The sequence below is a fragment of the Bufo bufo genome, chromosome 7, assembly GCF_905171765.1.
Source record: "Bufo bufo chromosome 7, aBufBuf1.1, whole genome shotgun sequence".
In the NCBI taxonomy this organism is placed as follows: Eukaryota; Metazoa; Chordata; class Amphibia; order Anura; family Bufonidae; genus Bufo; species Bufo bufo.
Window position 1 is genome coordinate 107,293,686 of NC_053395.1, and position 16,325 is coordinate 107,310,010.

The following is a 16,325-nucleotide window of genomic DNA, read 5'->3' on the forward strand; positions in this document are numbered from 1 at the left end:
AGAGCCCGCAGTTCCCACTCCTGATCCCATGCTGTTTGCTGGTGAGGTCAGGGGGCCGACCCTCCCACCCAGCTCTGGGCTCCGCCTTGCACGGAGATTCCTCCCACGCCGGAAGGATGCAGATATGGGCTGCCCGCTGTCCCCCTTTATGGAGGGGCTCTCAATTTGGCGCCAAACCCTGGGGGCCTCACTAGGGCTAAGGTGTGCCGGCAGACGTACCCGCCGCGGCCGTCTCGCTCCTGGCTGCGGGCCTGATGCACCCGCCGCCTCCCCCTGCAGTAAGCCTCCCACCTGCTCCCTCAGCCACTCCGGACCATGGGCCTCCGCTTGCTCCTGCAACCTCCTGAGCATCTCCTCAACTGACTCCGTAAGGTGACCTTTGCCTGCAGCTTGTCTCAAGGTATGTAACCTAAAAATGGTGCCCGAACCTCCAACTGCCCCCCTTATAAAGCCCTAACCCCTCCCCTAGTGACACACCCCACTCACCAGTTAGAATTAACCCCTGGTTCCCATCCCCTCACAAAAATGTAATCATGTTGGCTAGGCTAAAGCCCTAGTAAGGCCTTTTCTTACTGTTGTCTTTTTACTATCACATAGGTGATCAATTGCTGATGAAATGAGTGACTTGGAGGAGCAGCAGGAGCATCAGGACTAGTATATGATGGGAAAGAAACACAGCTCACTTCTGCTGAGATGGTGGAGCCTTGACTTCTGAAAAATGGGTGCAAGCCACTGGGAGAAGCAGCAGTTTCTGCATCAGGCTGTACCACTACATTAGCGCCACGGTTTTCCCAGGCCACTGTATGGTGATGCTGCATGTGCTGACACAGGGCCATGGTGCCAACATTGGCACCCAGGCCACGCTTCACCTTCTTCCTACAGATCCTACAATTGGCCACATTGACGTCCTATAGCTGCTTGCACATGAACGTTGTTTTGGTCCACATACAAGCTGCAGTTTTTGCGGCTTGGATGCGAACCCATTCACTTCAATGGGGCCGCAAAAAATTGCGGACAGCACTCCGTGTGCTGTCCGCATCTGTTGCTCCGTTCTGTGGTCCACAAAAAAAATATAACCTGTCCTATTCTTGTCCGTATTGCGGACAAGAATAGGCAGTTACATTAATATCTCTCCGTGCCGTTCCGCAAATTGCAGAACGCACACGGACGCCATCCGTGTTTTGCGGACCGCAAAACACACAACGGTCGTGTGCATGTAGCCAAACTCTGTAGTATTAGACCGCAATTTCACCCCAATTAGACAATCAAGGATTAACGGATATACTTATGTATAATAAAATGTGAGTACCCTAAAATCTGTAGTATCAAGCCGCAATTTCACCCTTATTAGACATTCAAGGATTAATGGATTGAATTGTACAAACCGGATTCCAAAAAAGTTGGGACACTATACAAATCGTGAATAAAAACTGAATGCAATGATGTGGAGGTGCCAACTTCTAATATTTTATTCAGAATAGAACATAAATCACGGAACAAATGTTTAAACTGAGAAAATGTACCATTTTAAGGGAAAAATATGTTGAATCAGAATTTCATGGTGTCAACAAATCCCCAAAAAGTTGGGACATGGCCATTTTCACCACTGTGTGGCATCTCCCCTTCTTCTTACAACACTCAACAGACGTCTGGGGATCGAGGAGACCAGTTTCTCAAGTTTAGAAATAGGAATGCTCTCCCATTCTTGTCTAATACAGGCCTCTAACTGTTCAATCGTCTTGGGCCTTCTTTGTTGCACCTTCCTCTTTATGATGCGCCAAATGTTCTCTATAGGTGAAAGATCTGGACTGCAGACTGGCCATTTCAGTACCCGGATCCTTCTCCTACGCAGCCATGATGTTGTGATTGATGCAGAATGTGGTCTGGCATTATCTTGTTGAAAAATGCAGGGTCTTCCCTGAAAGAGATGACGTCTGGATGGGAGCATATGTTGTTCTAGAACCTGAATATATTTTTCTGCATTGATGGTGCCTTTCCAGACATGCAAGCTGCCCATGCCACACGCACTCATGCAACCCCATACCATCAGAGATGCAGGCTTCTGAACTGAGCGTTGATAACAACTTGGGTTGTCCTTGTCCTCTTTGGTCCGGATGACATGGCGTCCCAGATTTCCAAAAAGAACTTCGAATCGTGACTCGTCTGACCACAGAACAGTCTTCATTTTGCCACACTCCATTTTAAATGATCCCTGGCCCAGTGAAAACGCCTGAGCTTGTGGATCTTGCTTAGAAATGGCTTCTTCTTTGCACTGTAGAGTTTCAGCTGGCAACGGCGGATGGCACGGTGGATTGTGTTCACTGACAATGGTTTCTGGAAGTATTCCTGAGCCCATTCTGTGATTTCCTTTACAGTAGCATTCCTGTTTGTGGTGCAGTGTCGTTTAAGGGCCCGGAGATCACAGGCATCCAGTATGGTTTTACGGCCTTGACCCTTACGCACAGAGATTGTTCCAGATTCTCAGAATCTTCGGATGATGTTATGCACAGTTGATGATGATAGATGCAAAGTTTTTGCAATTTTTCGCTGGGTAACACCTTTCTGATATTGCTCCACTATCTTTCTGCGCAACATTGTGGGAATTGGTGATCCTCTACCCATCTTGGCTTCTGAGAGACACTGCCACTCTGAGAAGCTCTTTTTATACCCAATCATGTTGCCAATTGACATAATTAGTGTTAATTGGTCTTCCAGCTCTTCGTTATGCTCAAATTTACTTTTTCCAGCCTCTTATTGCTACTTGTCCCAACTTTTTTGGGATTTGTTGACACCGTGAAAATTGGAATCAACGTATTTTTCCTTTAAAATGATACATTTACTCGGATTAAACGTTTGATCTATCATCTACGTTCTATTACAAATAAAATATTGACATTTGCCATCTCCACATCATTGCATTCAGTTTTTATTCACAATTTGTTTAGTGTCCTAACTTTTTTGGAATCCGGTTTGTATATAAAAGAATGTGAACATCTCAAAATCTGTAGTATCACACCGCCATTTCACCACAATAATAGAATCAAGGATTAATGGAATTACTTATGTATAAAAGAAAGCAAACAACCTAAAACAGTAGGATTAGAACACTTTTTAACCCCGATTAGTGCAGAAAGTGTAATAGAATAACTTTGCTATTAGCCAAGTGTTACACTGTTCAATTGGCCCCTGCTGTCTCCCTATAGTGTGGTTAAAGACTCCATATTATACTGTATCTCTACACTATTTCTAAGCTTGTCCCTAAACTGCTCAAAAGTAATATTTTGTGAAAGTGTTTCCTAATCACTGTCCCTAGTGCCTGTAACATCTCCTCCTATGCTCAGTTCACTGGTAAATTGCTGAGACCGGGCAGGATGAGGATTTTTATAGGGCTGTGATATCACAGGGGCTGTCTACCTGTTGATTGGCTGTCTGCATGGCATTATGGGTGCCTCCTCGTTCCCGGGCTTCTTACTTCCTCTTTCTAACATGTGCAGCGCAGCAGCCATTTTAGAAAAAAATATTCGTTACCACAAAGCACAAGCAAATTCAACTTTGGGACAAATCAAATTTTTCTTGAAATTCCGATAGAACTCCACTTCACCAACTTCGATTCGCTCATCTCTAATAATAATGTCATTCCATTGCGTAATAATAATAATGCATGAATTATATATTTAAAGGGATTCTCTTAGCCTTATTTAAAATGGCTTGGCTACAAGCAACCTGAGTAGGAGCATGGCTGGTTGCCTCCACTTGGAGAGCTGCTTAGGCTAGTTTCACACTAGAGTGCAAGAGATCCAGCAGGCTGTTAATGGGGCCAGATGATATTCATGTAGCTTCCCGAAGTGCTGGATCCAGAGAGAATGCTGGGTCCAAATGCTAGTGTGAAACTAGACTTATGGGTTTGAGGGGATGGGACCTCTCTACACAATACACTCTGGCACTTGCATATACCTCACATTGGTAAGTGTTTCCATCAGGCTGCATGATGGCATATTCTAGGCAGGGTTGCATCATTGCCAGTTATTGTAGAGCGGTGTAGTGTGTATTGAGCTCCACCCCCTAGGCAGCACTGCAAGTGAAGGCAACCAGTCCTACTCACATTCTAGGAGAGGTTGATTCCAGCCATTTTAAATCATTCCCGGAGAAACCCTTTAAGGAGCTAACTGTAAAAGGTAAATTGCAAAAAAAAAGTAAAATCTACTATGCTGAATACAAATGAGATTACAGTACCCAGGAAAGGAGGGCCATGCCATCTTTGAATACAAACTTTGAATATAAAATCAACAGACAAAGGATGAACACATAGGGGTACTAAAGTAAGTAAAGAGGCAACTGACAGACACACACTACTACTCAAAATTGAAGGCTGACTCTACACAGAATTACTGTACACCAAGAAACTAAAAATTATTGTTGGCCTGTCTGTATAGTCTATAACATCAGATGATTTGATTCCAAAAAGTCCACAAATTGAAACATTTTACATGCTTCCCAAAGTGAACAAATGTGGAAATCCAACTAAATTAATCATCTCATACATCAAGGATACAGCCAGTTATCATAAAGATACAACATCTATTAAAGAGAACCTGTACTGTGCTGCCCTCGCTGCACGCAGCCTAGTGTAGTTCAGACCTGCTCATTTAAGCAGGCGGTCACTGGTGTCATGGCATTCAGTACTTTTTGAGTACTTAAAAGTCAACTCTCTAATGGAAATGAGTCAAATGAGGCTCGCTGTCCCTGCTCTCCTCCACCTCCGGACAATGACTGGCAGGTTTCTTTCTTGTGCATTACGCAGCGAGCCTCATCTTTGGACTCATGTCTCTCGCGGTGCTGGTGTGTGCTGTGGCATGTTAATACTGTGAAAATACTATAATCCCAGAAGTGGCAGGCAGCAGAAATCAACAGGTCTGTCACTACACTATGCTGCCCTCAGTGATTGCACATCACAGGTTTAACCCCATTGTGGCCAGCCTGTTTTGGGCCGAAATGACCAAGTATTTTTCTTCCTTTTTTCCATCGTCGCCTTCCAACCGCATGAAACAGCACCGCGGGCCGGATTGGGCCCGCGGGCCGTAGAATGGGCATCACTGCCATAGACTATAGTCAAGCTATCAGATACAACTGTGTATCTTCTAACCCCACAGATAGGGACAAGAGACCTGGTGGTCTCAAGAATATATGTTTCAATCAGGTTTGCTATGCAAGAATCGGATTGAAAGAGTTACCTGAATACCAAGAAGTGAGCTACTACAGGACCCTAAACCAAAACAAGAAAACAATCAAGCGGCTCTGGTCATCCCCTACAGTCTACATTTGGAAATGACAGTTTAAAAAATATATTTCCAGGCATCCCACTTCTGCATTTTAGACAGCCCTCTAATTTGAGTATCATCATTGTCAGGAGCTCACTGTCCTCTCCAACAACAGGAACATTTACCTGCAACCAAAAAAAACTGTCCACACATAATGACCATGGACAAGATAAGTGTTCCCAACACAGATCAGGATTACGAGATCCCAGATCCCACTGCACAACACACTTGAGGTGGTCTAATTAATGGTATGAACCAAATGTCTTACAGGAGGTCTCCCTGTAGATAAAACCCTATCAAATATGCACCAGTTGAGTGCTCAGGTATAGTGTTCTGATAACAAGGGACGTAACGAGGGGAGGCAAGCAGAACATGTGCCCCGGGGACAGAGGGTGTGCTTTTTTTTACTTTATTAATGGAGCTAGAGTCAGCACTACTGAAAAGGGCAGAATGAGGGCATTGCTACTAGGAGGGAGCACAATGTGGGCATTAGTACTGTGAGGGGCTACAATGAAGGCATTACTGCTATAAGAGGCACAGTGTGGGTATTAGAACTGTGTGGTAACTTTAAGGGGAAAGCAATTCCCTAGATTACCCTGTTATACCATTGGGGTGGCTCGGTCTTACTGGGCCAGCACAGCGCTCCCTGCAAGGGGCACAATGTGGGTATTACTAATTTACTACTATGAGGGGGCACAATGTGGATATTACTACTGTTAGGGGGCACCATGTATTACTACTTTGACAGAGCACAATGTGGGGATAACTACTGTGAGGGGTACAATGTGGAAACCGTTACTGCAAGGGGGCACAGTGTTGGCATAGCTACTGAAAAGGGGCATAGTGTGGTAGCACTAAGGGAAAAGCAGTGCCCTAGATTACCCTGCTATACCATTCCGATGGCTGAGTCTTACAGGGCCAGCATAGCACCCCCTGCTGAGGATTTACCAGGGACAGTTACCATCCCCTGTTTATGTGGTTATTCATTTTGCTCTATGACTACAGCGACCTTGTCCCTGTTCTAGCAGACATCACGCCGACATGCCAGCAAAACCCTGGATGCGGTAGGACCAGTTGGTCCTTTTATTTATCATATTAGTACGACCATGTACCCTATAATAGACATTATCAAGTGTACATATTGGTGGTCATTTACTAGCTTTGTGCACTAATCTTTGTTTCCCCTCTGCGCTGCTGGAGAATTAGCCTAATTTATGAATTAATTGCATCTCCAGCAATCTGGAGTCGTTTTTACTCCTCCTTTACACCTGTTTTCAGGCGTAAAAGTTATTCTGCTGTCTTGACAAAGGGCCCCAGAGCCCAGAGATGTGTGGTTTTATAAGATTTGTTAAATAAACCATCTCAAAATTACTCTGGCTTTGGTGCTGATGCACCAGATAGTTTTGCTTTGCGCCCGAATTATATCTGTACACCAGAGATCTAAGTAAAATTACCGCTCACTTCTTAATATGCTGGACTATCATACTTATTAAGAACAATAGACCCCTCAATTTACAAATGATGGGGGTCAATTATGAATTGATATACTTCAGTTTTCTGGCATGAATCTGTTGCAGATTGCAGCAGAAAGATTATTTACACCGCAATCTGCTACTTTTCCCCGCTCACGCCAGGTGTAAAAAAGGGTGTGTGTTGTGGGCAGGCATGCCTGTTTTAGGGATAGCAAATGTTCTAAATCTACACCAAATGTCTAAAATGTCGGTCTTAATAAATGACCCCCCAAGTGTGGTAGAGTCATAACTGTTGTCTGTTATATGTGGTTAAAGGATCTTTTCCAGGGCTTTGATAGGCCTCTACTATTTCTTTGTATGCTTGCAATTTCACATGGAGTTGTTTTGATGGAAATATAAAATTGTGACTTGTCTCACTGGACAACATACATTTGGAAATAATGTCCCTTAGAAGCAATGGAGCCTATGCAGCAGCACTGGCAGGCTGTGTGGCTCCACACCAAAAAGCTACAGTATACAACACAGATGCCTCTACTCTGCTTTGTGTAAGGGGCCTCAGGCTTTATAAAGAAATGTATGTTGAATGGTAAATGGCAAATACATTTTTATCTGGCTGTGTCTAGACAGCTTGTCCCTAAGCTGACACATCATTGTCTAATGCAATGCAACGTCAATGGGCCTACTAGGCATTAGGCAAGCTATAAAAATTGTAACTGTAAATAGAGAAAAAAAAATTTAAATGTCCCAGTTCTCCCTCATATTTCTTATGCATGCTGAATATCATATTTTATTTCCTTTTTTAGGTGAAATCTGTGATAAATCTTCTGTTTGCTGCGTATACTGGAGATGTATCTGCACTAAGAAGGTAAAGCAAATCCAATCAACATAATTTACATTGAAGACCACCTCCTTAAGGGTACTTTCACACTTGTGGCAGGACGGATCCGACAGGCTGTTCACCCTGTCGGATCCATCCTTCTGCTATTTTGCCATTCCACCGGACCGCAGCTCCGTCCACATTGACTATAATGGGGACGGGGCGGAGCTCCGGCGCAGTACGACAGTGCACGGCTAAAGGCCGCCGGACTAAAAGTCCTGCATGTCCGACTTTTTAGTCCGGCGGCCTCTCACCGCGAACTGCCGTACTGCGCCAGAGCTCCGCCCCGTCCCCATTATAGTCAATGGGGACAGAGCGGCGGTCCGGCAGCACGGCGAAATAGCGGAAGGACGGATCCGACAGGGTGAACAGCCTGTCGGATCCGTCCTGCCGCAAGTGTGAAAGTAGCCTTACTGTTATTACTGCATTGTAAATTGTTACAATGAAAGCCACATTCAAATATTCAAGGTAGACATACAAAATATATTAAAGGGGTACAGTTTTTCCATCTTAGACCTTCATGACATACTGTATCCACAGAATATGCCATAATTATCTAATAGATGAAGGTCCCACCTCTGGGACCTGCTCCTTTCTCCCGAATGGGAATCACCCAGCCCATACCCACCAGCATCCAAGCTGAAAATGAACTGAGAGCTAGCGATCTCCATCCAATTAGAGGAAGTCATAGAAACAAGTGTGCATGCTTGTTTAACTTCCATAAATGTGAATGAATAGGGCCGTGCACATGTGGTGCCACCTCTCTATTCACTTTTCACCTGAATACTACAGCTAGCAGCCAGGCAGGAGGGGGCATTGGAAAAAACCTTTTCTAAAGATACCTACAGGTCCCAGAAGACGGACCTACATCTATTAGACAGTTATAATATGTCCTGTGGTTATGCCATTAATGTCTTAGGCTACTTTCACACTGGCGTTTCTGGGTCCGCCTGTGAGATCCGTTTCAGGGCTGTCACAAGCAGTTCAAAACGGATCAGTTCAGCCCCAATGCATTCTGAATGGATAAGGATCCGTTCAGAATGCATCACTTTGCCTCTGTTCAGCCTCCATTCCGCTGCAAGCAGCGTTTTGGTGTGTCGCCTGACGATGCGGAGCCAAACGGATCCGTCTGACTTACAATGTAAGTCAATGGGGACAGATCCGTTTTCACTGACACAATATGGTGCAATTGAAAACGGATCCGCCTCCCATTGACTTTTAGTGTAAGTCAAAACGGATCCGTTTGCATTATCATGAACAAAAAAAAAAAAAAAAAAAAAAATATATATATATATATATATATATATATTTTTTTTTTGTTCATGGTAATGCAAACGGATCCGTTCTGAACGGATACAATCATTTGCGTTATAGGTGCGGATCCGTCTGTGCAGATACCAGACAGATCCGTTCCTAACGCAGGTGTGAAAGTAGCCTTAGATAGGAATAATCCTTTGAAGAGCAGAAGCAGACACCAGAGAACCCATAAACATTATAGACACCTCTCTGCTCTCCAGTTGGTAACTAAAAAATACTAATATATATTGTATATTATTGACAACTGCATCATGTCAGTGGAGTTCACATTCACAATAAATGCGTTACAGCACTTGGGGGAAGATTTCTGGAACTGTCATTTCATGCTCAAGTGTATAAAAAATATGTGTAGTAAGGTGTGCAAAATTTATTAAGAGGTTCATGCCTCTTAACACAGTACATTTGTCACATATTTAGCTATCTGTACACCACAAACTATAATCTGTGCCAGCTATGGTTGGGTGTCAATTTCAGCTATAATTTACACCAGTTTTTGGTGCATTATAATTATTTAATTTTTTTTTTAAGCAACATCCTAAATTTCATCCCTTAATGTTTGTAAATAATATCAGTAAGACAGGTTAATGTATCTCACTAAAGCAGGGATTTCCATGAACGGGGTTATCCCATTACAAATACATATCCCCTGTCCTGTGGATAGGGAATAAGAATTTGATCAGTGGGGGGGTTTAACCAGTGGAGTTTCCACCGATCACGAGGGCCCTGTGTTGCCCTGTGTTGCCCTGTGTTGTGGTCACCCATTTGCACTTCAGCTCCATTGAACTTTGTATTCAGCTATCCCCAGGAGTTCCATAGTTACATAAATTATCATTTTTTTATTAATTAGCTCAACAGTCCTAAAATCACAATGCTGACTATCACATCTAAACAGTTTACAGAGGAAGGTGGCTCCCACTCTCACTTTATTGGCTCCCTGCTATGCCATTGCAGGATGCCTTTGGTTGATATGGCAGCCCAAGGTCTGCCAACTATGGAAGCCTATGAGGCCCAGCCAGATATATAGATACACACCCTGTATATGCCTATGTATATATATATATATATATATGTATATATATCAAGCAGTATACAGGACAGGAGTATATAGTGTATATATGTATATAGAGATGTATATTTACTGATATATAGTACAGACCAAAAGTTTGGACACACCTTCTCATTCAAAGAGTTTTTTATTTTCATGACTATGAAGGCATCAAAACTATGAATTAACACATGTGGAATTATATACATAACAAACAAGTGTGAAACAACTGAAAATATGTCATATTCTAGGTTCTTCAAAGTAGCCACCTTTTGCTTGGATTACTGCTTTGCACACTCTTGGCATTCTCTTGATGAGCTTCAAGAGGTAGTCCCCTGAAATGGTTTTCACTTCACAGGTGTGCCCTGTCAGGTTTAATAAGTGGGATTTCTTGCCTTATAAATGGGGTTGGGACCATCAGTTGCGTTGAGGAGAAGTCAGGTGGATACACAGCTGATAGTCCTACTGAAAAGCAAAAAAAAAAAAAATATGGGAGGACAGCACTCCTAAGTAGTGATGTGTCGGGTGCTCGTCTCCAGGAGGGGTGGTAAAAACCCCATAGTAAAGCAACTTGTAGAAATCCAGAAAAATAAAAAAATGGAGACAGCACGTCCAAAAAAGGTGCAAAAGGTGGAATTTATTCCGGGTGCAACGTTTCGGCTATGTTAGCCTTGAAAAACGTTGCACCCGGAATAAATTCCAGCTTTTGCACCTTTTTTGGATGTGCTGTCTCCATTTTTTTATTTTTCTGGAGTCCTACTGAATAGACTGTTAGAATTTGTACTATGGCAAGAAAGAAGCAGCTAACAGTCTATTCAGTAGGACTATCAGCTGTGTATCCACCTGACTTCTCCTCAATGCAACTGATGGTCCCAACCCCATTTATAAGGCAAGAAATCCCACTTATTAAACCTGACAGGGCACACCTGTGAAGTGAAAACCATTTCAGGGGACTACCTCTTGAAGCTCATCAAGAGAATGCCAAGAGTGTGCAAAGCAATAATCCAAGCAAAAGGTGGCTACTTTGAAGAACCTAGAATATGACATATTTTCAGTTGTTTCACACTTGTTTGTTATGCATATAATTCCACATGTGTTAATTCATAGTTTTGATAACTTCAGTGTGAATCTACAATTTTCATAGTCATGAAAATAAAGAAAACTCTTTGAACGAGAAGGTGTGTCCAAACTTTTGGTCTGTACTGTATATTGTGGGGGGTTAGCTCTCTTTGCGAGGGTTGCAACCACACATCTTCACGGGCACCAAGTTTTAAGGTCCAAGCATTGCTTTTATTTGGCACCTCAGCAAAAACAAAACATAATACAAAACAAACACTTGCCCGGCTGGGCTCTAACTAAACAGATAATAACCTGACTAACCTAAAATATACCTCACAGTTCACACACTGTTTCAGGTGCGGCTTTCTTACCCAGTAGTCCAGCTCACTTCCAGGCTGTAACAAAGTCAGTCTAGGCTATCTCCCAGCCTCGTGGTCCCTCAGCCTTGCCCAGCTGAGACCACATTCACAGAGCCTCCAGGCCTCTGTCCACGGGTAACACACTCCCCCCTTACTGACACCTTGGGAGGTGCTGTCACGGTGGGGTGTGGGGGAAACCCCCCACCGTACAATGTCAGGTATAATGGGGAAGCAGCTAGGCCAGGATACCAGAATCAGGGAGCAGGTTACCTCCTAAAGAGTCCCTAATCCTCGCCTTAACTCCTCACCGTATGAGCGGACCTGGATGGTAGGACGGCTCATACCCAGGATACCTAGGACCCTGAGTCACCCTGATAATCCCTCACATAGGAGCAGGGGAAAGACGACCTGTTCTTCCATGACTCGGATGAACAGGAGTCTCAACCTGCCAAGTTGCAGAGAAAGTGGAATAGCAGGTAAGTTTCCAGTTGCGGGGATAACCACTGAACCTAGAACCCAGGAAGGCATGGTAACTTACCCCTGGCAGCTGCTGGACGACACAACAGAAGACGACACCAAGGTAAACTGGAACCCATAAAAACATACTGCAATCCAAACACCAAACAGATGCAGTATGTATTGACACACAGGAACCAGCACTCCAGCAACAGCTCACAGAATTGACATTTGCTTCAACCCTCCGGGAAACCATGAGACCCCCTTCCGGAGGCCACGACAGACAAACAGGGGAACATCTAGCATCCATGCCGGACAGAATAATACACCAAACACTGACCAGACACTGAACAACAACTAGATGAACAACCACCCCAGAACATATACCCACACCAAACATAACCACAGGTAAGGTAAGGAAAATGGAGGAGACATAAGGAAGACATCGATGTCCCACTAGGTGGCCCTCACACAGGAAGATGGAGCATAACTCCAGCACACACACCAAGGCTCGAGTACAACAGACTCCTGACCTTTAGCCACAGGTATAAGAAGCACCTAGTGACCACACCCAGCAAGGTAATTAACCCTTACTGCACCAGACAGGGGAAGGCTACAACTTAAAGGGGAAGTGCACACACCAGCCACAACGTTGCCCCCGGAAACAGCATGCGTGGCAACCATGTCACGGCGCACACAGCCAAAGCCGAGACACTGCCACCACATGCCATAACAAGCATGGCACCAGTGTCACGGGTCACACAGCAAAGGCCGTGACAGGTGCTTTATGCCAGCCTGAGTACCTCCAGCTGGTCTCACCTGTGGTGGAATAGTGGTGTGGATCACACTATCCACCCCTTCCTTGCCTCTAACCTGTGTGAGATCTGTCACTGTCTCACATCCCCCCCCCCTTTTTTTCAAGCCCGTGAGGGTGAACACATTCATAACCATGGGAGGCTGGTGAGAGGGCATCCACCTGGCCTATAACCTTCCCTTTGTTCTGCCAGACCCACGCCAGCAGAGCTTGGTTTATTACCAAAACTGACGTCTTGCCCAATAGAAACTGCCTAAAGGCCTCATGTGCCCATCTCATGGCCAGATACTCTTTTTCTACTTTTTCCCGGGTGATGATGATGCGCTCTCGCACTCTTTGATCTCTCTCTCTTTTTAGATCCTATGGCTCCCACACATGCGCCTCATGTCTTTTCTTGGACTGCTGCAGCTCTTGACTGAACTGTTCCCAGTCATGGTCATGTCCAGACATTTTCTCCTTTGTTTTGCGGGGCTCCGTCAGCAAAGCATGCTTGCCCCTGCTCACTTCTTTTACGTGCATCTGGGTCACTTCTACCTTCTTTCCAGCAGTAGTTTCCCCAGCTACGGTGGCAGTTTCAGAGACCTCTGCTTCTTTAGTGGCTGTTTCCACTTTGGCTGCCGCTCCCTTTGTCTTAACTTTGGTCTCTGCAGCACCTGGGGACTTCACGTCAACCAACACATCGACCTTCTTCAGCCTTTGTCTTTTTGGAGTCTCCAGTCTCTTTGACAGTCTTCTCATTCTTCTCGGACATGGCACCATACACTTGCCCTTTTAACTCCTCTCCCTCTTTCTCATCGAGGCAGGAGGCACCGGGGTCTTCAGCAGACTTCTCGTCTTCTGACATTTTCTCCAGAGGCTCACCCAGCACACTGTTCTCCTTTTGGGGAGGAGTCAGGAGAGACAGCCCATCGTAATAGCCAGGATCCAAAAACTGATCGTTCACCTCCTTGTACTTCTTCCCCAGCAGTCTGCTGGCTATTTGGAAGGCCTTGTAGGCAGAGGTGACGTCTTCCAGGCCTGGGCTACACGCTACCATGGGTCTGTGGTTTTCGGCATCCACATCAGCCCCATCAACTGGTTCAGCAGAAGCATCTTCCATCTTCTCTGCCACAGCCAGCACCGCAGTGCCACCATCTCCAGACCCATTCTTAATAGGCTCTAACTCACTTCTCCAACTCATAGATGTTCTTTCTGACGTCACCCTTTGAGCTTACAAGATCATCTATCTCTGCTCTGCGTTGCTTGTTCAGCCTCTCAAATTCATCATGCTTCTCAAGCACTTTTTCAAGGGCTCTAGCCAAGGAGAGGGCCTTGGTCTCCTTCTCCGAAGCATCAGTCTCCGCTTGGTCACGTTTTTCATCATATCGAGCCAAGATGTATTTCTCTTCAGCCAGGAGCCAGTCAAACTTCTTCTGTTTCTTCTCTAGGTTAGACATAATTTGCTTCTGGTGGTCCAGGTCCACCATCAGATCATCCAATTCTCACTGAAGTTCGTTCCTGGTTTTCTCCAACTTTTCGTATGTCAGACACTTTTTCTCCAGGCTCGGAACCATCAACTCCATGTTTTTCAACAGTAGTTTTTCAGCTTTTTGCACAAGCTTGTGGGCCTCCGGTTCCAGCTGCTCCTCGCTCGGCTCTGCTGCAGCAGATGTAGGAGTATCACCATTCACTTTCTCGCTCTCCTCCTTTGACCTTTCTGAAGCCTTCTTCAGTTGCTCTAGGAAGACAGCTAGTCCCTTCTCTAACGTTTCTAGGGAGCGTGTGGAGAGAGAGAGAGATCATCCTCCTGTTTGCAGCTGTACTGTCAGGTCATCTACAACTGTCTGGATATGGGCTTCAGACACTAGGCTGACGTCACCCGACTTTTCTCATCTCGTCAGAAATAACGGTCTGGTTGCTACTAGTAACCACCTTAGTTTCGCAGGACCTTGACATGGTAGCTTCACTCTCTGAGTTGCTATCGGTCACAGCACATATGTCACATATACCGCTCATGCTATTATCAATTCTGACCTCTAGGGACACCGATGAGCTAATCCCCACCTGGGACACTTTCTTAGTAACCAAAAAACACTGTGGAGACTGCATATCCACAACTGGTACGTGCGGTACACCCTACACCCTCTAGCCCTATCATATTTTCCTGAACATTCAAACACTGAGTTGGAGCTGTGCTTTGCTCCACACTACTTATATGCATTTCTTAAAATCTTTTGATCAAGTCATATAGATCTTCATGAAAAATAGCAGATGCAGAAAATAAAGCTTCATCATCATTTACATTTTTACCACCAGGGGGCGCTTCTCCCCTGACCACAACCTGCAACGGAAAAGGCATGTTATCAACATCAGATATTTCACATGACATCCCCCTTTCATTATGCATTTCCGCCAACTTGGCACAATCACCTTGCACCTTATCTGCACCATTGTTTTTAATGGTCACTTCACTTAAAGGATTAGGTACCAGTTCTGCAGGAGTTTCGTCACTGACTGCAGAAGTGTTTCCACTTCCCCACAAGTCAGGGAACAACGGGAAATCACAGCCCAACATTCCCTCATGTATGAGCATATTTATAACATCAGGTTCACAAGTCCCAGTTCTCACTGGAGTCTCACACTGAGTGAGAACTACCGGATAGTCCTTATTATCCGCATGACTGTCCCACACATCTATCATTTGCGGCTCAGTCTCCAGTCCTGTTGTCTCAACACCTCCCGGCTCGGCAGGTAGCAACTGCCGCCGATTCACACCAGAGTTCACGGCTTCTGAAACACCAGGGCACTGGTCAGCAACCTGCCCAGTCTCCAGAACTGTGCTCACTGTCACTTTGTCTTTTACACCAGAAAAACCCAGAACAGTCTTACCCACAGACGTCTTCACGAACACCAAGTTTTAAGGTCCAAACATTGCTTTTATTTGGCACCTCAGCAAAAACAAAACATAATACAGAATAAACACCTGCCCGGCTGGGCTCTACCTAAACAGATAATAACCTGACTCACCTAAAGTATACCTCACAGTTCACACACTGTTTCAGGTGCGGCTTTCTTAGCCAGTAGTCCAGCTCACTCCAGGCTGTAACAAAGTCAGTCTAGGCTAGGCTATCTCCCAGCCTTGTGGTCCCTCAGCCTTGCCCAGATGAGACCACATTCACAGAGCCTCCAGGCCTCTGTCCACGGGTAACACACTCCCCCCTTACTGACACCTTGGGAGGTGCTTTATGCCAGCCTGAGTACTTCCAGCTGGTCTCCTTACCTTCCTTGCCTCTAACCTGTGTGAGATCTGTCACTGTCTCACAATATATATATATATATATATATATATATATATATATATACACATACAGTCAGGTCCATAAATATTGGGACATCGACACAATTCTTACATTTTTGGCTCTATACACCATCACAAGTGATTTGAATTGAAACAAACAATATGTGCTTTAACTGCAGACTGCCAGCTTTAATTTGAGGGTATTTACATCCAAATCAGGTGAATGGTGTAGGAATTACAACAGTTTGCATATGTGCCTCCCACTTGTTAAGGGACCAAAAGTAATGGGACAATTGGCTTCTCAGCTGTTCAATGTCCAGGTGTGTGTTAT

General features: G+C 44.8%; 1 protein-coding gene across 1 annotated transcript in view; it reads left to right on the top strand.

The window, feature by feature from the left end:
- The window catches only part of LOC121008604 (glutaminase kidney isoform, mitochondrial-like), a 1,417,393-nt gene that overhangs the window by 1,181,954 nt on the left and 219,114 nt on the right, over nt 1-16,325 (top strand). Inside the window, exon 15 of the mRNA XM_040441254.1 lies at nt 7,594-7,655. Coding sequence (XP_040297188.1) covers nt 7,594-7,655 — 62 coding nt within the window. The remainder of the gene's footprint in view (nt 1-7,593; nt 7,656-16,325) is intronic.